Source organism: Acipenser ruthenus, chromosome 4, assembly GCF_902713425.1.
Source record: "Acipenser ruthenus chromosome 4, fAciRut3.2 maternal haplotype, whole genome shotgun sequence".
Taxonomy (NCBI): domain Eukaryota; kingdom Metazoa; phylum Chordata; class Actinopteri; order Acipenseriformes; family Acipenseridae; genus Acipenser; species Acipenser ruthenus.
The window spans coordinates 71,524,584-71,543,755 of NC_081192.1; the positions used below are offsets into that span (position 1 = coordinate 71,524,584).

Below are 19,172 nucleotides of genomic sequence, written 5' to 3' on the forward strand. Positions count from 1 at the left end.
CCAATAATGATTCAAGGTGAATCTAAAAAAAAAAAAGGAAAAAGAATTTCATGCCCATGTTAAAGTTGCTCATTAACCCTTAATATGTTAACGTTAGCATAGTCTGTGAATATTCTGAGGCCAACTAATAAAATATATGTCAGTGTGGAGTAATGGTGTCGGGCAAGGCTGGGCTGTGTCCCTTTAAACAGTAGACTCAGACACGGAAATTGCAGTTTAGTGCTTTTCTGTTCACTTTCATTAATAACAAAACAAAACAAAACATAGGGACAAATAAACAGTTTACACAAAACCCTACAAAGCAAAATTCCTCAAAATAAACACACCCAAGCTTTGGCTATCCCAGTGATAAACTCTTGCTCTCTCGTCTCCTTTAATGCTTGACAATTAATCAATCAATCAATCAGCACCTGGCCAGATTCCACACTTCCCATGCACTCTCAATCAAACAATGAATCATTCAATCTAACAATTGAAACCATATGGCTGTGCAAACGGTGGGCATCTTGGTTCCAGACTGCCCCTTCACCAAGATGGTCGCCAGCCACCAAACTCTCACTCACAGACACATACACACACACACACACGCACCCACACACCTGTGCACCCCCATATCAGTCAGTTTTCAATGGAAAATAATACTTTACCAGTTTTCTGAGCATCACTCAGATAAAGACATGATGTAAGAAAGATAACAGCCAAACACCCTTTCACCAGCTCCATATTGAAAACAGTTTGAAAAACAGTATTCCTAGAAACAAAACACATGAGAAACACAGCATTAGTCAATTACTTTAATCTGAATGAGATTTCCTTACTCTGGTGATTAAATGTTTTCCTTCAGTGGTGCACGTCACTTCAGGACCAGAAGTTTATTTGTGTAACTAGATGCCTGATGCTTAACCTATAACTATCCCAGGTGCTGACTCACACAATATCCTCATGTCATATCACACCTGCACTACAGTCATTATATTCATAACCAATCGGACTAAGGCTGATGTGTGGATTGTACAGACAACATACAGTACATCTATAAGGTACTACATGGCCTGAGTCCCAGCTTGGAGGGAATTACTAGGAACCGGACAAGTAATAGCTTCTTATAGTTCATAAATCTTCTTATAGACCTTACAGTATGTTTATCAGACAACACTTTGTCTTGCGCATCTCTGTAGATGTTGAAGTGGCACAAGGGATCCCAAAGCAGTAGATAGACAACCCTTAATAACTAATGGCACGCACACAGCAACAAACAGAAACTTTTACAGAAACATATCGTGCCAAAGCACCGCAAAGAGTTGTAAATCAAAGATCAAGGAAACAGTTACATTAAGTAAGTAAAAAAAGCAGTTTATGGTTTAAAAAAGGCTTTTCTTTTCAATGCTCCATCAGATGTAAAAAATTGTATACCGGTACTTTTGTCTAGAAATTACTTTGAAACTTTGAAACATCTGTTTTTTACCTATTTTGTGAATACTTTTTTCTCTATTAAAATATTCAAATATTTATCCCAGCAGCACTTTAAATGTAATATCTCTTTCTCTGACCATCTCCTGAATCAACTACAACTTATTTACAGTGTGTCATCAGAAGCAGCTGCATGTTGCATGTACAGGAAGAGGAAACAGAGTGGATGCCAGTTCACCTGAGAGACCAGCTAGAAAAACAACCAGAACAGTAACCATAGGTTCTGGGTTTAATCCCACATGTCATACATGTTGTTATCGCTAAAACAGCTTCTTAGCCTAGATGACCACTTATTAAAAACAATTGTGAAATGCTCAAATGGTGTATAAATGGTGTATGAGGCTTTGTGGTCCAGTGGTTGAAGAAAAGGGCTTGTAACCAGGAGATCCCCGGTTCAAATCCCACCTCAGCCACTGACTCATTGTGTGACCCTGAGCAAGTCACTTGTGCTCCGTCTTTCGGGTGAGACGTAGTTGTAAGTGACTCTGCAGCTGATGCATAGTTCACACACCCTAGTCTCTGTAAGTCGCCTTGGATAAAGGCGTCTGCTAAGTAAACAAATAATAATAATAATAAAAAAGCTTGAACTTATTGGGATCTGTTTTAATGATCTAGGTCTACAAGTAGTTTCTGCCATTCTTCTATGTTAATCCAGCAGGTGTTTACCCTGGGTAATTTAATGACCCCTTTTATTAACTTCACTAAATACAATATAAAAAACATACTGTGAAAATAGGTCAATGATAAAGCAAAGTTAACAAGTTTTTGGAGTGGTTAGTTTATTAAACTAGACATCATCATGTGTAAAAGTATGGTCCAGCAAAATATTATATAAAACAAAACCTGTAAGATTTTTTTAAATTATGTTGTTAACCTTTTTTAAAAGTATATATGGCTCCTGCAAAAAAAGTATTGCATATAAATATGGATTTGAATGCTATGGTAAAAAAAACACTGCTCTCAGGGCATTTGCTACTTATTGAATTCTTAATGAAACAATATAATGTTTCTCAATTCAAGCTTGACTTTAAACAAATAAGACTAAACCTTGGCATACATGTGAAAATATGTTTATCTGGAAATTTAAAACAGGCAGCTGAATATAAAGCATGTGTGCAGGACTGTGTTGTGCAAACGTGGTATTTAAGACAATATTTTCTTTATTATTTTAAGCACAGATGAGACAATAAACTGCAGACAATTAAAAGGCATATCACCAAGAAGACAACCAGTACATGTAAAACCCAAGTTAAAGAAGCTTAAGCGTCACTGTGACAGGAATGGCTGAGTGGTCTGACGTCAGGCAGAAGCAGGAACAAAAACTGACTGACACCGGGGAGTACTGCAGTTCAGAAAGGCTTGCGCCGCAGTTTTTATTAACAAACAAAAATAAATAAATATTTTAAACAAAAAACACTGTGCTCACCGAGCAAAATAAAAGAGTAAACAAAAACAAATCTCGAACACAAAAATACATAAACAAAGGTCAGTCTGGGCAGATTGCCTTCACTGTTCCTATGTTTCTTTTATTAAGTTTCGTTTTCGTTTTTACGCTCTCGCTCTCGCTCCTACAACACCCACCTCGAGCTTGAGAGCTGCAGGCTTTTTATAACAGGTAACCATCTCCCGATTAGCAACAAATTAAATCACCCAATTAATTCGGGAGATGGCCACCTTCTGCACGAGTGTTAATTATGTTGTGGATGGGGCTACCCATCCACGCTAAACAAAACAAATCGGCTACGCCGTCAAAATACAAACAATAAAACATACGGCGCTCGCCGACATAAATACAATAAATCATAATAAACAAAAACAATAATCTGCACAGGGGCGGAGGGGACTCCGTTCTAAAAATAAACAAAACAATGTACAGGGCTGCTCGCCCTGTTACAGTCACCTATTTATAATTGTTTGTTTTGTGTATAGTTTAACCACGTCAGGAGATCTCTAGAGTATATTTATTGCAGTTTTACTTCAGAGTTTTTGATAAAATGTTTGAAGTATTTTATGAATATATTTTAAACTATAATACTTTTTGTAACATGTTGGGTGTGCAATTTAACATGTTATGAAGTGCCCGTTCCATTTTAGGCCCGCTGTGATGTTCCCCCCACCACATCAGAACTACTAACAAATCCCCGAGCCACCATATCCCCCCTCCATCCCACAACCTCATCAGCATACCTGCACTCTCCTAAATCTATACTGACAATTAGGGGATGCACTGCACTGACATCTGCCATTTACACAACACAAAACACATCTCGCTCATCACAGTATCACAGTACTTATTTATATTACTTTCTTCAAAAAATAAGTTCATTCACACTGTATTTATGTTTTAAGTTGATGCCGAACACCAAAACATTTACTTTAGGTTAATACAATGCTGAATGACTTTTTTTAAATTATTATTATTATTTTTTTTTATAAAACTAAGGAAGTTTCATTTCCCTAACTTTGATATTTCAAACCATCTGCACAATGTTTAGTTCTGAAATGTAATTAATCAAATGCATTCATGCCCCGTCCTGGCCTGACTTTGATGTGTCTGCCAATAAAAAATAAATAATACATGACCTATTACCCGGCACAACTGATTCTATTTATGCAATGGAACAATAAGAGTCAGGGTTTTTTGCCATTTTTCTTTACTTTTTCTGTTCGTTCTTTGGTTTCTGTAGAAAACATGTAACAACAACATTTCATTTATATAGCGCCCTTCATAACAAGTATCCCAGGGCACTTCACAGAGGAAAAAGAAAAAAGAGAGTTATACAAAAGCCAAATCAAATAAGTACATCTTAAGACGAGTTTTAAAAATCACTAAAGGGTCTGAATTTCTTACAACATTTGGGAGGGAATTCCAAAGTTTGGGAGCATAGACACTGAAAGCCCTATCCCCTTGAGTGTGCAGCCTAGATTTCGGAACAACCAACAAACCAGCCTCTGAAGAACGTACATTTCGGGAGGGGGCGTAGGAGGCAATCAAGTCAGCAGCGTATGCAGGTGCCATGCCATGTAAGGCTTCATAAGTTAAAAGAGCAATTTTAAAATCTATTCTAAACTTTATAGGCAGCCAATGGAGTTTAGAGAGAAAGGGTGTCATGTGGTCGTGGGATTTTGATCTAGTTAGAACACAAGCAGCAGCATTTTGAACATATTGGAGCCTTCTTAGAGTACTATTTGGAAGGCCACACAAAAATGCGTTACAGTAATCTAATCTAGATGTAATAAATGCATGAACTAGCCTCAATTAGTGGCAAAAAAGGATGGAGATGAGTGATATTACGAAGGTGGAAAAAAGCAGTCTTAGTAACACTGCGCACATGAGCCTTAAAGGTTAGAGAAGGGTCCAAAACAACACCCAAATTTCTAATAGTAATTCCATCTAAAACAGTGTGGGGACTTTACTCAATTGTTTCCCAGATCCTAACAACAAAGCTTCTGTTTTATCAGAATTTAACTGTAAGAAGTTGTAATAGTATAGGCTGATATTTAACAGTATCAGTGAGCATACAAGTTGATATCTCACCCAAGTTAAAATGAGAAAATCCAACTGTTAATACATTTAAATTCTTTTAAGCCACGTTCACAATGTTTCTCCATATTTATATGCATAGAGTACAACACTAAGCTTTTGTTTAAAAAAAAAAAAACTGAAAATAAAGTTGGTGAAGTTAAAACATTTTCTTTGAACAGTATACAGTACGTGGAGTACGGTACTTTGGTGTTTTAAACACTGATGTAGCCGACATTGTTCTTTTCCTCTACTGCTCCCTACCATGACTAACTTTAATATCCCTGTAATCCATCTCCTTCTTCTTGCCCCTCTCAGACTCTGTTCTTTGCTCCCTGCTTCAGAGCCATAAACCCAACACATGTGCTCTGGACCCTCTTCCAGACTGCTGCCCCAGCTCTACTCCCTTTCATTTCCTCTCTTCTCAACACCTATCTGCTCTCTGGCTGTTTCCCCTCTGCCTTCAAACAGGCCTGCATCACCCCATCTTAAAAAAAACTCACTTGATTCCTCATCCCTCCAGAACGACCGTCCTCTCCCTACACCCCCTCTCCTCCCCTCCACTCCCCTGCTTCCAGAGCCCGCTCCTTCTCCACCCTTGCCCCTCAGTCGTGGAACGACCTACCCACGGATATCAGGACTGCTTAGCCCCAGACCACCTTCCGGCGCCTCCTCAAGACACACCTGTTCAGGCAGCATCTGTAAACCTTACAACGCTCAACTATACTGGACTATATGGCACCCAATTATACCAGTACTTGCATCAGCTTATACTTGCAATGAACTGCTCCATACCCTGCCGTATTCTACTGCTGTTCTTAACTATAACTACTTCATGTATCTTGTATTTGATTTTACTCTTATAGGTCACATTTTTTTGTAATTGCTCTTATTTGAAATGATTCTCATCCATTTATCGTACTTACTACATACTCTTACTGGACTTTACTCGTATAAGCAAACATTTTTACTATAAGTTAACTGCTCTTAGTCGAACTCGCTCTTAAATGTAATTATTTACTGTATTCTTTATTTTGCTCTTATTAGAATTTGATCTTATTTGCTACTGATTCTATTGTACTTTATAACTATTGTTATCAGTAATGTGATATTCTGTAATGTGATATTTTGTAACCATTGTAAGTCGCCCTGGATAAGGGCGTCTGTTGAAATAAATATTAATAATAATATAATGTCCGACATTAATAAAGCAACTTAATAAAGCAAGGAGGCTGTGTGGTCCAGTAGTTAAAGAAAAGGGCTTGTAACCAGGAGGTCCCCGGTTCAAATCCCACCTCAGCCACTGACTCATTGTGTGACCCTGAGCAAGTCACTTAACCTCCTTGTGCTCCACATCCAGCCTACACCGGTACTTTGAATTCAATGCAACAAGCGCAGGAAATCCACTTTCACAAGAGTATGTGGAGGCGAACGGGTAACCAGATGCCAGTCAGATTTCATTGCGTGAAGACTAACTTTAAAGAACTGTCACATGTAAGCTCTGTTAGGCTTACTCTTTTGAGTTGTTTCTTTGAGTTGATTCTAAGTGGCACCGAAGATTAGATAGCCTCAAACTTTCGTTGCGGTCACGGCTCATCTTCGCTACTGGTCCAAGTAAATCTTATTTCCAAGTATGTATCGCTGTACTTCTGCATGTTGCAGGGTTTCACTTCATACTCCACCAGTGGCGGCTTGTGAATTTTTTGACAGGTGAGGCACACATCACAAAACCACCCCATTTGATGGCTGACGTACTAAAAGTAAATTTACTTTGTTCAGATGATTTTCATATATGCCTCCGCTGAGAGCATTTTAATGCATTCAAATAATAGACTGCAGTCACTGTGTAAAATATACCCCCATCAATTAAAAAAGCATTAGCACTGTAAACAACACACAACTTACAGAATTGCAGACACAAGTTTGTACAACCAATTGTCAAATCAGAACCTTAAAACCATGTATTATTTAGTTCTACAAGTCAGTCAGTGTGCAACATTCACTATCAAGACAAACAAGGAAAACTAACAAGGCAGCTTGCCATGTCATGGTAAGAAATTGACAGTTTTACGTCCATTGAAAGAGATGTAGCCTTGCCTTAATTAGTTGAAAGAAGGAAACGTGACCAACAATAGTTTGTTCACAGCGCTACCTTCCATTTTATGAATTCCTTGCTGCGTTCGTTTACTGTCTTTCTTCAAAATGTCCAGTGTTCGTGTTATTCTACCGTCCTTAACAATTGAACATGTCTCTTCTTGGGATCTTACTCTAAAACGTCTTTTCCTCAGGTCGCATATAATATCTGATTATAAGTCAACTTATAATGTGTAATGGGGAGAAATCAATTCAACCAGGGCATATTCATAAGTTTAAATAACTTTACAGAGAAACAGCTGATAATAAAGGTGTATGGCCTCACATGATTGTCATATTTATAAGAATATGTAGAAGGGAAGCTGGTCGCAAACTGGTGACCACACACACCACAAGTGAGCGTCTTAGGCCTTATGCAAATGAATAATAAAGCACCCGAGGAGGCAGAGAAAATTAATTATGAATTTTGCCTTTCTAAAACATTGCAAACAACTACATTTACCCACATTATAAGGTCTATTTTTATGATCTTCTAAATATACTGTCAATTAAAACTCATAAGCACACTACTATCTTTAAAATTGATTTTAAAAGGCATCAATAAATCGCCTCCTTATCAGAGTTAGTGTTTGTATTTTGACTGTCTGCTGCTGTTGGCTAATTAAAATAGAACCCTATAATACAAAGAGGAATTTGTTTCCTGGAAATGTTGAATATGATAAATAAAAGTTAAGAGGGGATTTATCTTTGGCCACCAGAATATTTACAACTTCACAGGAATAGCAACACTTTTTAGTTGCACCATGCAGTTTCAAGCTTCTCAAAATCCTTTTTAACATCTGGAACTTATTTAAATACTGCATTCCGGAAGATAACTTCCAGTTTTAGTTTTTTTTTAATAAAACATGCAAGTTAGAAAAACAATCTGATTGCCTGGACAAATAACTATTTTTTGATATAAGTACATATCTGAACTAATGTTTTGGATTAATTCTTCAGCACACAGTATGCAGGGCAGCATGTGAACTATTGACTGGAGCACCTTCCGAGCACCCAGCACAAAGGAGGGGGTAGTGAGCTCTCTGACCAGTGGACTTTAACTGAACCCGACACAAAGGGTCTCTACAGGATCGTAAATAGATCGGAGCATCCGATCAGAATTTATGGAGGATACGAAAGCTGGAGACAGCAGAAGGAAGTCATAATTAGATAATGTATACATCTCATGCAGGGTGAGGGAACCCATTGTCCAACACAATGGAAGACAGTTGTAGGGGTAACATATAGGTCTTAATGTGAAAGTCCTATAAGAACTGGCAACTTGCAGCAAGAACTTTGAACTGGTTTCCGATTTGGTTCCTGAATTAGTTTCTGAGTCTAACATGGCTCCATGAGAGAAGGTAGCGTTAAGCTTTATACCTCTTGACTGCAAGAAGATCCTGTACCCTGCAATAAACGAACATCAAAGAAAGCTCTGTGTTCAGTTTTCAGGACTCCTGCTGATATTGGCCTGCTGGAATTCAGAACTGGGCAGACACATGGCAAATTACATTTAACAGAGAAAAGTGTAAGGTACTGCACGCAGGCAATAAAAATGTGCATTATAAATATCATATGGGAGATTCTGATTTGAAGAAGGAATCTATGAGTTTATGTTGACTCAGAAATGTCTTCATCTAGACAATGTGGGGAAGCTATAAAAAATGCCAACAAGATGCTTGGATATATTGTGAAAAGTGTCGAATTTAAATCAAGGGAAGTAATGTTAAAACTTTACAATGCATTAGTAAGACTTCATCTAGAATATTGTGTTCAGTTCTGGTCACCTCGTTACAAAAAGGATATTGTTGCTCAACAAAGAGTGCAAAGAAGAGCGACCAGAATTATCCCAGGTTTAATAATATTTTTTGTATTATCTAATAAACTGCTATGATATTTTAACCTACCTTGTTGTGGTTGAGGGTGTTTTGTGTGTTCATTGTAATTCCTCGATCTTATACATGTCATTAAATAAAATTATTATGATGAGTTCTTAATTAACGTGAATGAATATTCTGATTATTTAACAGATAACTAATATATTGTCTGTGTTTAGTCGGTGATCTAATATGGTAATGGTCATATAGTATTCATTCAAGTTGATTATCTATTTTAACTATTGTAATTATTCAAATGAATTAATTGGTTAAATTAATTATTAAACAAACTAAAGTAATTAGCCCCACATTTGTTTATGTTTAGCCTGTTTGTTAATGACACACATCTGTATTGTAATTGCTTATAAAGCCCACACTTTGTTTCCTAAAGGTAACTAGGTGTGATTCTAGGTTTATTTTCAGTCTGAAACAATTCTATAACAATGCACTATAACATTATACAGCCACAGACAAAAGTATTGGCACCCTACTTAATACAATCATTTAGTAAATAGTAGCCACTAATTAATATGACAAAGTTCAAAATACACACTTTCTGGTAGTTTAACAAACAATCTTTATAAAAAAAAAACACTTAAGCAATTTCAAATATTTGTTCATGACAAAACTATTGGCACCTTTACAACAAAAGAATAACGTTTTGGCAACACTACAGATGATGGTCAAGAAAAAGTTTAGATTCATGTTTAAGAAAAGCAGTCATAGCAAAGTAACAAAGGAAATAGCTACAGAACAATACCAAAGAAATATGGAATACCAAAATCCACAATCCAAACAAAAATCAAGAAGTATGACTGAAAAATTCAACTGAAATGCTTGAAAGAAGTGGACATCCAAAGTAAATTAGGCTACAGCACGTAGGAGAATCATACAAGCAGCTAAAAAAACAATCCAAGATTAAAGGCCAAGGACTTAAAGAAAGATTTAGAAGAATGAGGTATAACAGTGCATGAACGAACCGTACAAATGACACAGAACACAGAAGAGTTTTATATACACAGACCTCACTACAAACCACTTTTAAATAACATTCATAAAACAATCCATCTTAAATAAGCCAAGAAATATGAACAGGAATCTGAAGCATTCTTCAACAAAATTATTTGGTCCAATGAGTCTGAGATATAACTAGGGCTTCTGATTTTCGGTTTTAACCAATAAAACCTGATCAAAAAAACCCTGATACAAAAAAAGCTTTATTACAGTTAAGATACTGAAGATTTAAAACAGAATTTTGGCGAAATGTACAAAAAAATACCTACACACAAAAACACCAGAAGAATGTGCCTGTGACCATAGGGATTTCGTTGTGGGAGACAGAAAAGGAAAGAAGGTACAACTTAAGTGTGCAAGTACTGTCCAGTTACTACTATACATATTTTGACAGAAAAAAGTAACCAAAAACACTAATTTCATACAGTATATAAAAAAACAAAAGCCCAGAAAAAAACAATTTACATAAAACTCGAAAATAGCTAAAAAATAAGCACCGAAAAATACAATTACTAAAACCTGAAAAACAGAAGCCCTAGATATAACTTTTCCCCCAAAATGGACAACAGTATGTTTGGAGAAAAAAGGGCAAAGCCTTAAAAGAAGAAAACCTTGTAACATGGAGGTGGTTTGATCATGGACTGGAGACATTCATGTGATTGAAGATCGAATGAATGCAGCCAAGTATCAAAACATTCTACCATCTGCTTGTAGGCTGATTGGCACACAGTTTATCTTCCAACATGACAACAACAACAACCCAAAGCATATAGCTCAGTCAACTCTCGAATTCTTGAAGAAACCGAAGATAAACGTTCTGTAATGGCCTTCATAATCACCAGATCTCAATCCAATAGAAATGTTTAGGATTGGTCTGAAAAAGCTGTATCCAAGCACTGTGTATCTAATCTGTCTGAGCTGAAGGAAATATGCAAGACAGAATGGGCCCATTTTTCACCAGCATGATGTAGCATACTGGTTAAGAATTATCATAAACATCTGAAAGCTGTAATAAAAGCAAAAGGAGACACACAGAATACTAAAGCGGTGGTGCCAATACTTTTGTCATGAACAAATATTTGAAACTGCTGAAGTGCCATATTAATTAGTGGCTAATGTTCACTAAATGCTTGTATTTCATATATTTTCTTGAATCAAATGTTTTGTCTGCAGTTGTAACAATGGCAGGGTTTCATTCTCTCCATTGTCGTGAGAATGTGACGCAGCACGCACATATGATGCACATTCCTCGCACTATAGGAAGTGTGCTACCAAAACTTAAAAGGGTGAGTAAAACAGCCTTCTCACACTAAAAAGCTGTGCAAATTGGCAATAAACTTTGTTTTTGGGGTTTTTTTTGCAAGGAAACATGTCAGTTTGTGACGTACACTTGCACAGCTTTCTACTACTGTATAACTAAATGCCATACCAAGCAAATAGGAAAAAAATAAGCATACAGCACCAGGGGTTTAGAGACCGTCATTCAGTATTTTTTTATGTGACACCATTTATTCAACGCTTCAAATTATTGCCATTTGACTCATAAAATGATAGTGCTTTATAGTTAGTTGTTTTATAAGCAAGGTTATAATAAAAATACTGAAGCTAGTACAAGTTCAAAAAAAAATGCAGCCCTTTGCAATACATACATAAATAAATAAATAAATAAATAAATAAATAAATAAATAAATAACAAAGTCATTTGCAAAGCACATAAAGACAGCTGATTGTTTTAAGCCTAGATGTTTCTGTGCCTTAGCAATAAGATGCAATTCATTGTACACTAGCTTTAAGTAGCACCCATACTGGATTTTAGCTCAGTTGACTACCATAAGGATCAGAATTGCTGAAGCTATGGTTCTGTAGGAAAACTTGTATATATTATATTTGTATGTGTATGATAGGTTTATAATAAATACATATGCAGTCAAAAATGGAATGCTATGGAATGTTGGTATTTATTTATTTTATTTGTGTTTGTATTTGTGTAATGCTATGTCTGGGGTTTTTTTTCACCTTGCTTTTTTATTATATTTTTTTGTTGTCCAAATGAGGCAGGCTACACTCAGCACCATTTAAATATATCTTCCCGTATTTTAATAATATTTCTCTCCCTAATAGAAAACTTAGTGGAAATCAAAATTATCTGAAAAGTACTACAAAAATTGCTTAAAACAAATGTGAGACTTATTTTTATTTTTCCATGGAAACACCGCCAGATTGTTCCAAAGACTTCTCCTGCTCAAAACTTTTCAGGTGTGTTCTAAGTATCAATACCACTTTTTTCGCTTCCTTACTGTATGCACTCTGTTGGCTTTCCATTCGATTTTGATTTCAGATTTCTCATTTTGTTGACTTTAAAATAGGAATTAATACTACAGCAGTCTGGAAGACTATCAAACCCAAACACAACAACACTTTAGGCAATTATTAATCCAAATGTTCTGCTTTCATGTATATATCAAGAATTCAGTGAGGGTCACATGACAACTTGGAAGGAATTAATACCATTGAAGTAATGTACAGTATAACATTTCCATATGCCATGAGTACTAGCTCTGCCACATATCACACCTCAGTAACGACATACACTACAACACAATCTGAATTCCTAAAGAAACTTTGATGAATAGCCACCTTAATTGATGCATTATAACATCAACATGTGTCTAATATTTAATTTATTTCTTGTTCAATTCCCTATTATGTGTATCCTGTGTGATTCTTGTTATTTCAACAAAGAAATTGCTTCTGAAAAAGTTGCTTCTGAAAAAAGTCAGGAAGTACAGTAAATTGGATAGCTTAGTAGTGTAGCATAGGCTTCAGTGTGCAATGCCCCTATAGGCTTCGGTGTACAGCACAATGCTAATACGCTTGTGCTCTTCACATCCTTACAATCAGCCTTGGGGAAGGTTAGCATAGTAAATAATTACGTAAGCAGAAACAACAATAGGAAATCACACAAAACACAAATAGTAACTTTTTAAAAGAGCTACAAATGAAACATTAAGAAAAAGGAGATGATTTATAGTAAAACAAAACAGAATCTGTTATATAAGATGAAAATCTCTAGGCTGTATATGTTAAAAATCTGGAAGGCAGTACTGAAACAGCAATGAGAGCTCTAGTCAGGAGACCACATGTCATGTGAAATAGGGGATACTGGTAGTAGATGGGTTTTGTTGAGTTATTACTTGTGTCCATGTGTGGTCTCATTTTTAAGCATCTGTGCTTCAGCTGTGTTTGTTTTGACATTTTTGTTTCTCAGTCATTAATACTCAAGGTCATGCTCTTGGCCTGTATTTGAAAACTAGACTAAATGTTTAAAAAGCACCTGTTACATCTGGACTGCGATTTGTTTGAATGCAGTCTCTGAAAACCACAACAGTGCAATCTGAAAGCTGTACACTCCCCTGTGTTGAGTCCACTAGAGGGGAGCCATGAAGCTTGATGCTGCCATCTAATGAGAGCCAGGGGAAGTGCATTTGGCAACTTTGTAGGAAACAGGCATCAATTGTGTTACATTGTGATGTACCCCGTAACAGAGGGGTGACTGAAATAAAGTCATGTTTTGATGCCCAGTTTAATTTCTTACACGTTCATCTTGTTTACAGAAGAGAAAGGAACAAAACATCTTGGTAGCAGTGGCGCTGCTCCTGTTTAATTTTAGATGAATGTAATATATATAAAATAGTTTTTTTTTTCATTAATCTACACATCCTACCCCACAACTTCCAAGTGAAAAAAATATTCTAGAAATTTAAGTGGCCTCCACCTGACCCAAAGCACACAGCCACAGCTGTAATTGCTGCCAAAGGTGCTTCAACCAAGTATTAACTCAGGGGGGTGGAGTCTTATCCATTTATGATCTTTCAGTTTTGTATTTTTAATATATAATTTTTTTCTCAATAAAAACTTTTTTCCCCTTAACAGTGTGGAGTATGGTGTGTAGATAAGTGGAAAAAAATCCTCACTTAAATGCATTGAGGCACTGACACAACAAAATGTGAAAAAAGTTCAAGGGGGTGTAGACTTTCTAAAGACACTGTATATATATATATATATATATATATATATATATATATATATATATATATATATATATTTATATATAATGGCTGTTAATATGATTATTGACAATCTTTTAATAAAATAAATCATCAAGGCAAAATAAATTGATAATCTCGCAATAAATGTGGTTTCCATGCACAGAGTTTTCAGGTGACATCTTATTGGAGTGAAACTCTAAAGCACAGTGTTAAGCTCATGTAATAAAGCTGTGATTTGTAAATGCCTCGTGCCTGGTTGTTTAATAATGTGCTTTACTGCTCTTGCCCAAATTGTTTTTCAAATGTGCATTGGTGGGATGGCATGTCGTTAGTAGTTAGTAATATTTCAACTCCTTTATCACACTACTTATTAATTAAAGAAAAAATAAAATGATTAACCCAGAGGTATATAATGAAACTGTCCAACCCAGCTAGTGCAGATCACCATGGCTGAAAACCGGTGGAGACGTAGGATTATAGAGATCTGTGCCAGACCCTCCAAGTATGCTCCCAAGACTGTCTGGATTAGGAGCAGAGGACATATTCACGTGAAATGTGGGTTTCTATGTGAAAATGGGCGTGGATTTCCCATGTCATGCTCACGAGTAAATGAGATCCTCTCCAGCTGTTCTCCCAAACGTGCAAGCGCATCTCTGCGTCACGGGTAAATAGCCACACATGGAAACTCCCCCATTGTTTAAATGTAACTTTCAATCCACTAAAGTGATTGTAGCTAACAAAATAATTCTATTAGCTAAAAAGGTATCAAATTCTGATATTGAATTAATTTCCAATCCTTACTCTCAGTAAATTTGTTGCACTTGCACTTCTTAGAATATTTCACCTCAGCAGTATCTTCTGGGTTAAGGTGTGTTTACTGGCTGAAAGCATACCAGTCAAAATGAAGCAGCTGACTGTTCCACGACAGGAAAGAAGCTGTAGAACGGGTGGGAAAATAACCAAGGAAGTGCAACACTATCTGAAAGCATTAAAAATACATGTTTACAATAACATGTGTTTCTTTCAAAACTGCACGCTTGATACCTAGATAATGAATATAAATGTAAGTGCACATTAGTTATGCTTTAGGGAATTAATTTGTCATCTACAATTACTTTAACATCTTCATGGATTCTAAATCTGTTTTACATTAAGTTGTGGCACAGCAGGTCCAGAGTAATAAAAACAGTCTGTTTTAAATCATAAACACAAAATCTTTTTAGAAAAATACTGCAGAAGTATCAGGTTTCTTCTTCTGCACTACTATACTGCTTTTTGCCTGACTCAGGAAAGTTATGTCGTCCATTGTACATTCCTGGCAGTTACATCTATTATACCACCCAAATACTGAAACAAAGAGGTCAGAAGATCTACAGACAAAACTGTACAGCTCTTGATTATGAGAGACGAAAGTAACAAATAGTAAATAATATAATGCAATCTCATCTATTAACAACACAACAGCATACCTTAAATTGAAATTCAGTTTACTCTAGGTGCGGAAGTTCTTTATTTGAGCTGTGTACAAAAAAACTGCTTCCCTTAAATTGAAATTCAATTTACGCTAGGGTGCGCTAGATCTTTATTTGAGCTGTGTACTTTTGCTACACAGTTTATTTAAATATGTTTTATTTGAACTGTAGAAGCACAAAGTGTCAATCATTCCCCTCAGCCTCGCCCACTTCCATCGAGGAAATTGGGACTTGCTCTTGCTGTCTGCCGACACGTTCAGCCAATCACAGCTAACTTTAGATGGAATCTAAAACACTCAGACAAGTTCTGGATGGGGGCTTCGAGCTTTACAGAAGGACCGGGCTGAAGTTAGTTACTTATTCCAGATTCGAGGGCTGAAGTTAGTTACTTATATCAGATTCGAGGGCTGAAGTTAGTTACTTATTCCCTATTCGATGCTAAAGTTAGTTACTTATTCGCACAGTTACGTATTGAATATTAGCTCACATTCTAAGGGGAAAATCACATAGATAGTCTGGATGTGCCATCTCAAGTAGGGTACCATTTTAAAGCTTGAGCATTTCTCTTCAATGTAAAGTAGATTGCAGGATGGCACAAGTAGGCATTCACAGGCTATGTCGTGAAATATGCACACCCCCCCTTCTTTTCCTGCATATTAGCACACATTGTGAGGGCTTTGCCACCTCAAGCTGTGCGTGATGTTGGTTAAGCAATTGTCTTGAGAATAGAGTATGGTGCATAGTGGCATGTACCGTACTATTAAGTGCTATTTAGTATGAAAATTAGAGTATTTATTATACATTGTAAGAAAAAAAGGCCTTGTTTGATAACAGATATTTAAATAAAATGTCACATGTTGTTCTGAACTAAGCAACAAATACAGTATGTGAAATATAGTTATTTATAATAAACATTTAAAGGTACAAAATCATTTAACTTATGAACATATGTCTTGTGTTCTTCTTTGAATGAAATTTTATATGACACAACACCACATATGTTATCAAGTAGTAGCCTGGTTCGTGCAATGCACCACATTTCAAAAATATATTTTGTTGTAGACTTTAATCCACATTAATGGAGAGTAGAAGAAATGAAACAAACATTTGTACAAATATTAAAAAGTAAACTAGTGGAAAAAAATACCAAAATCATAAATGAAAGTTCAGATAGCACAATCTATTCATAAATCAATGTTTCAAGGATCTTAGATGTTAGTCTTGGTTTAATTTAATTTTGTTTCAAAGTATTACTGTTATTGATCCTAGCACAGAAAAAAATACACATAAATAAAATAACATAAAAAGTTTAGTCAAAAGTCATTTTATAGTATGATGCAGTGAGATTCTCAAATTTTATTATTTTTGTATTTATTAAATATTTACTGCCCAAACAACATCAGATATGAGCCTGAAAAGTCCACATTAGTGTATACTGACTGAAAATATCAAACCAGCAAAGAACGAAACAGAAAAGAGACAACTTCTTCAGTCTTTGAGTAAAGCGATATAATCAAATTGCGAAATGTGCTTTGAGCAAATGCACAGTTCCTGCACAGATTTTGAAGATGTTGCTGAATCAGCTATTTTACATTTGTCTCTGTCTTTGCTGCCTCTTCCTTACTGTTTTGTTCTTTGTTTGTTTGATATTTTCCATTTTGCAATTTGAGCAAAATAATTCATAATAAATGCTCTAATTTTCATGCTAAATAGCACTTAATAGTACTGTACATGCCACTATGCACCATACTCTATTCTCAAGACAATTGCTTAACCTTCAACATCACACACAGCTTGAGGTGGCAAAGCCCTCTGAGGGGAATAATTGACACTTTCTGCTTGCACAGTTCAAATAAAACGTATTTAAATAAACTGTGGAGCAAAAGTACACAGCTCAGATAAAGATCTAGCGCACCCTAGCATAAATTGAATTTCAATTTAAGGGAAGCTGTTTTTTTTGTATACAGCTCAAATAAAGAACTTCCGCACCTAGGATAAATTGAATTTCAATTTAAGGTATGCTGTTTTTTGTCCTTGAATAAATTGAATTTCAATTTAAGGTATGCTGTTTTGTTGTTAATAAACACATGTTATGTTAATAGAGGTTACCTTTGATAATCAAAAATATTTTAATTAAAGTTTAATTAACAATAAATAAAGGGTCAACGTGAAATATATATATATATATATATATATATATATATATATATATATATATATATATATATAATTTACAATAAAAAAATGTAAATTGTAGAAAAGAGTTTGAGGTTGAAAATGAACTTATTGTTTAAACTATTAACAAACTACATGTGCATATTTTTTAGTCCTTAAATAAAACGTTTGAGTTCTTTTTTTGTTTGTTTACTTGTTTGTTTGTTTTTGTTTAGTTTTACTTTCACCAAAAAAATGCATTTTTTATTTTAAATAAATCTGTCGCATTTTGTTGACATTTTTGCACAATTAACATTTTCCAGAAGAAAAACATTTAAAAAGAGTACAAAGCGTTTTTTGTTTTGTTTTGCAAATGTTTTGTAAATGCTTAAGTCTCAAACGTAATTACATTTGCACAAAATTAACACTGCTTACCTGCTGAATCTGCAGAATTTTCACACATGCTTTATGGAACTGCCTGAAAGAAAGAATATTACCGACATTTTAATTCTTTGTAATATGCACCAAAACTGAATGAGGCTGTTTTACCGACTATATTATGTCAATGGATTTGAACTGCCTGATGCAGTTCACCTAAATTCTAGACCGAACATACGGTAGGTACATGTATTTATGTTAACTTTTTTGTCATGTAATTTGTCTTTTTTTCTAATAGCATTTGCTTACAATATCATTAAATAATATTAACAATATTATATTACAGAATATCTATAGCATCTCTAACAAAATGAAATTCCGTTTGAGAGTGCATGCTACAGTAAACCCAAACCATAAATTCAGTTCAGATTTTAATATTTATACATTGCAAGTTAGTGTTTTTTTTCTGTTGTGTGTGTACATGTGTAAAAAGAGTATATATTGTTTTTATAAAAGCCAGTGTATTCTCATTTTAATAATATACAGTCAAAGAAAATAAATAAAACTATTAAAAGTTGGTACCACAGACAAAAATTTGGAATTTTACAAAGGAACTACTCATAATAATACCATCAGTCTTCCTCAATTAATAGGTTTACCTTTATTAATAATAATAATAATAATAATAATAATAATAATAATAATCATCATCATCATCATCATCATCATCATCATCATCATCATCATCATCATCATCATCATCATCATCTGATAAATAAAACCAAATACTCACAGTCCTGAGCTTGGTGATCCTGCTGCACAGGCTGGTCTTTCTTGCCGTCTAATTTGTATCTTTCTGAAAGTTCTTCTCTGACGCTCCTCCCATGCACCCACGTACAAATCTCCTTTATTTGGTACTTCTCCAAAATAAGTATCTTAAACACGCTTCAGCAACTACAAGCAATATATCTTACCCTATACTTAATACTGAATATTGCACTGTAATTTTTTATCATATCTTAAAAAAAATAACTTGAGTCTGTGAATTACTTCTAACCCAATAATAAAATATATATCATACATTATGTACATTATGTACATA

The 19,172-nt window shown here is 35.2% G+C and overlaps 1 protein-coding gene across 1 annotated transcript in view; it reads right to left on the reverse strand.

Annotated features, from left to right (window-relative positions):
• LOC117400228 (collagen alpha-6(VI) chain-like) overlaps window positions 1-18,945 on the reverse strand; it is a 107,423-nt gene extending 88,478 nt beyond the window's left edge. The window contains exons 1-3 of the mRNA XM_033999843.3: window positions 18,864-18,945; window positions 18,128-18,170; window positions 648-751 (exon numbers count right to left, since the gene is read on the reverse strand). Coding sequence (XP_033855734.3) covers window positions 648-723 — 76 coding nt within the window. The 5' untranslated portion in view covers window positions 724-751; window positions 18,128-18,170; window positions 18,864-18,945. The remainder of the gene's footprint in view (window positions 1-647; window positions 752-18,127; window positions 18,171-18,863) is intronic.
• Window positions 18,946-19,172: the final 227 nt, after the last annotated feature.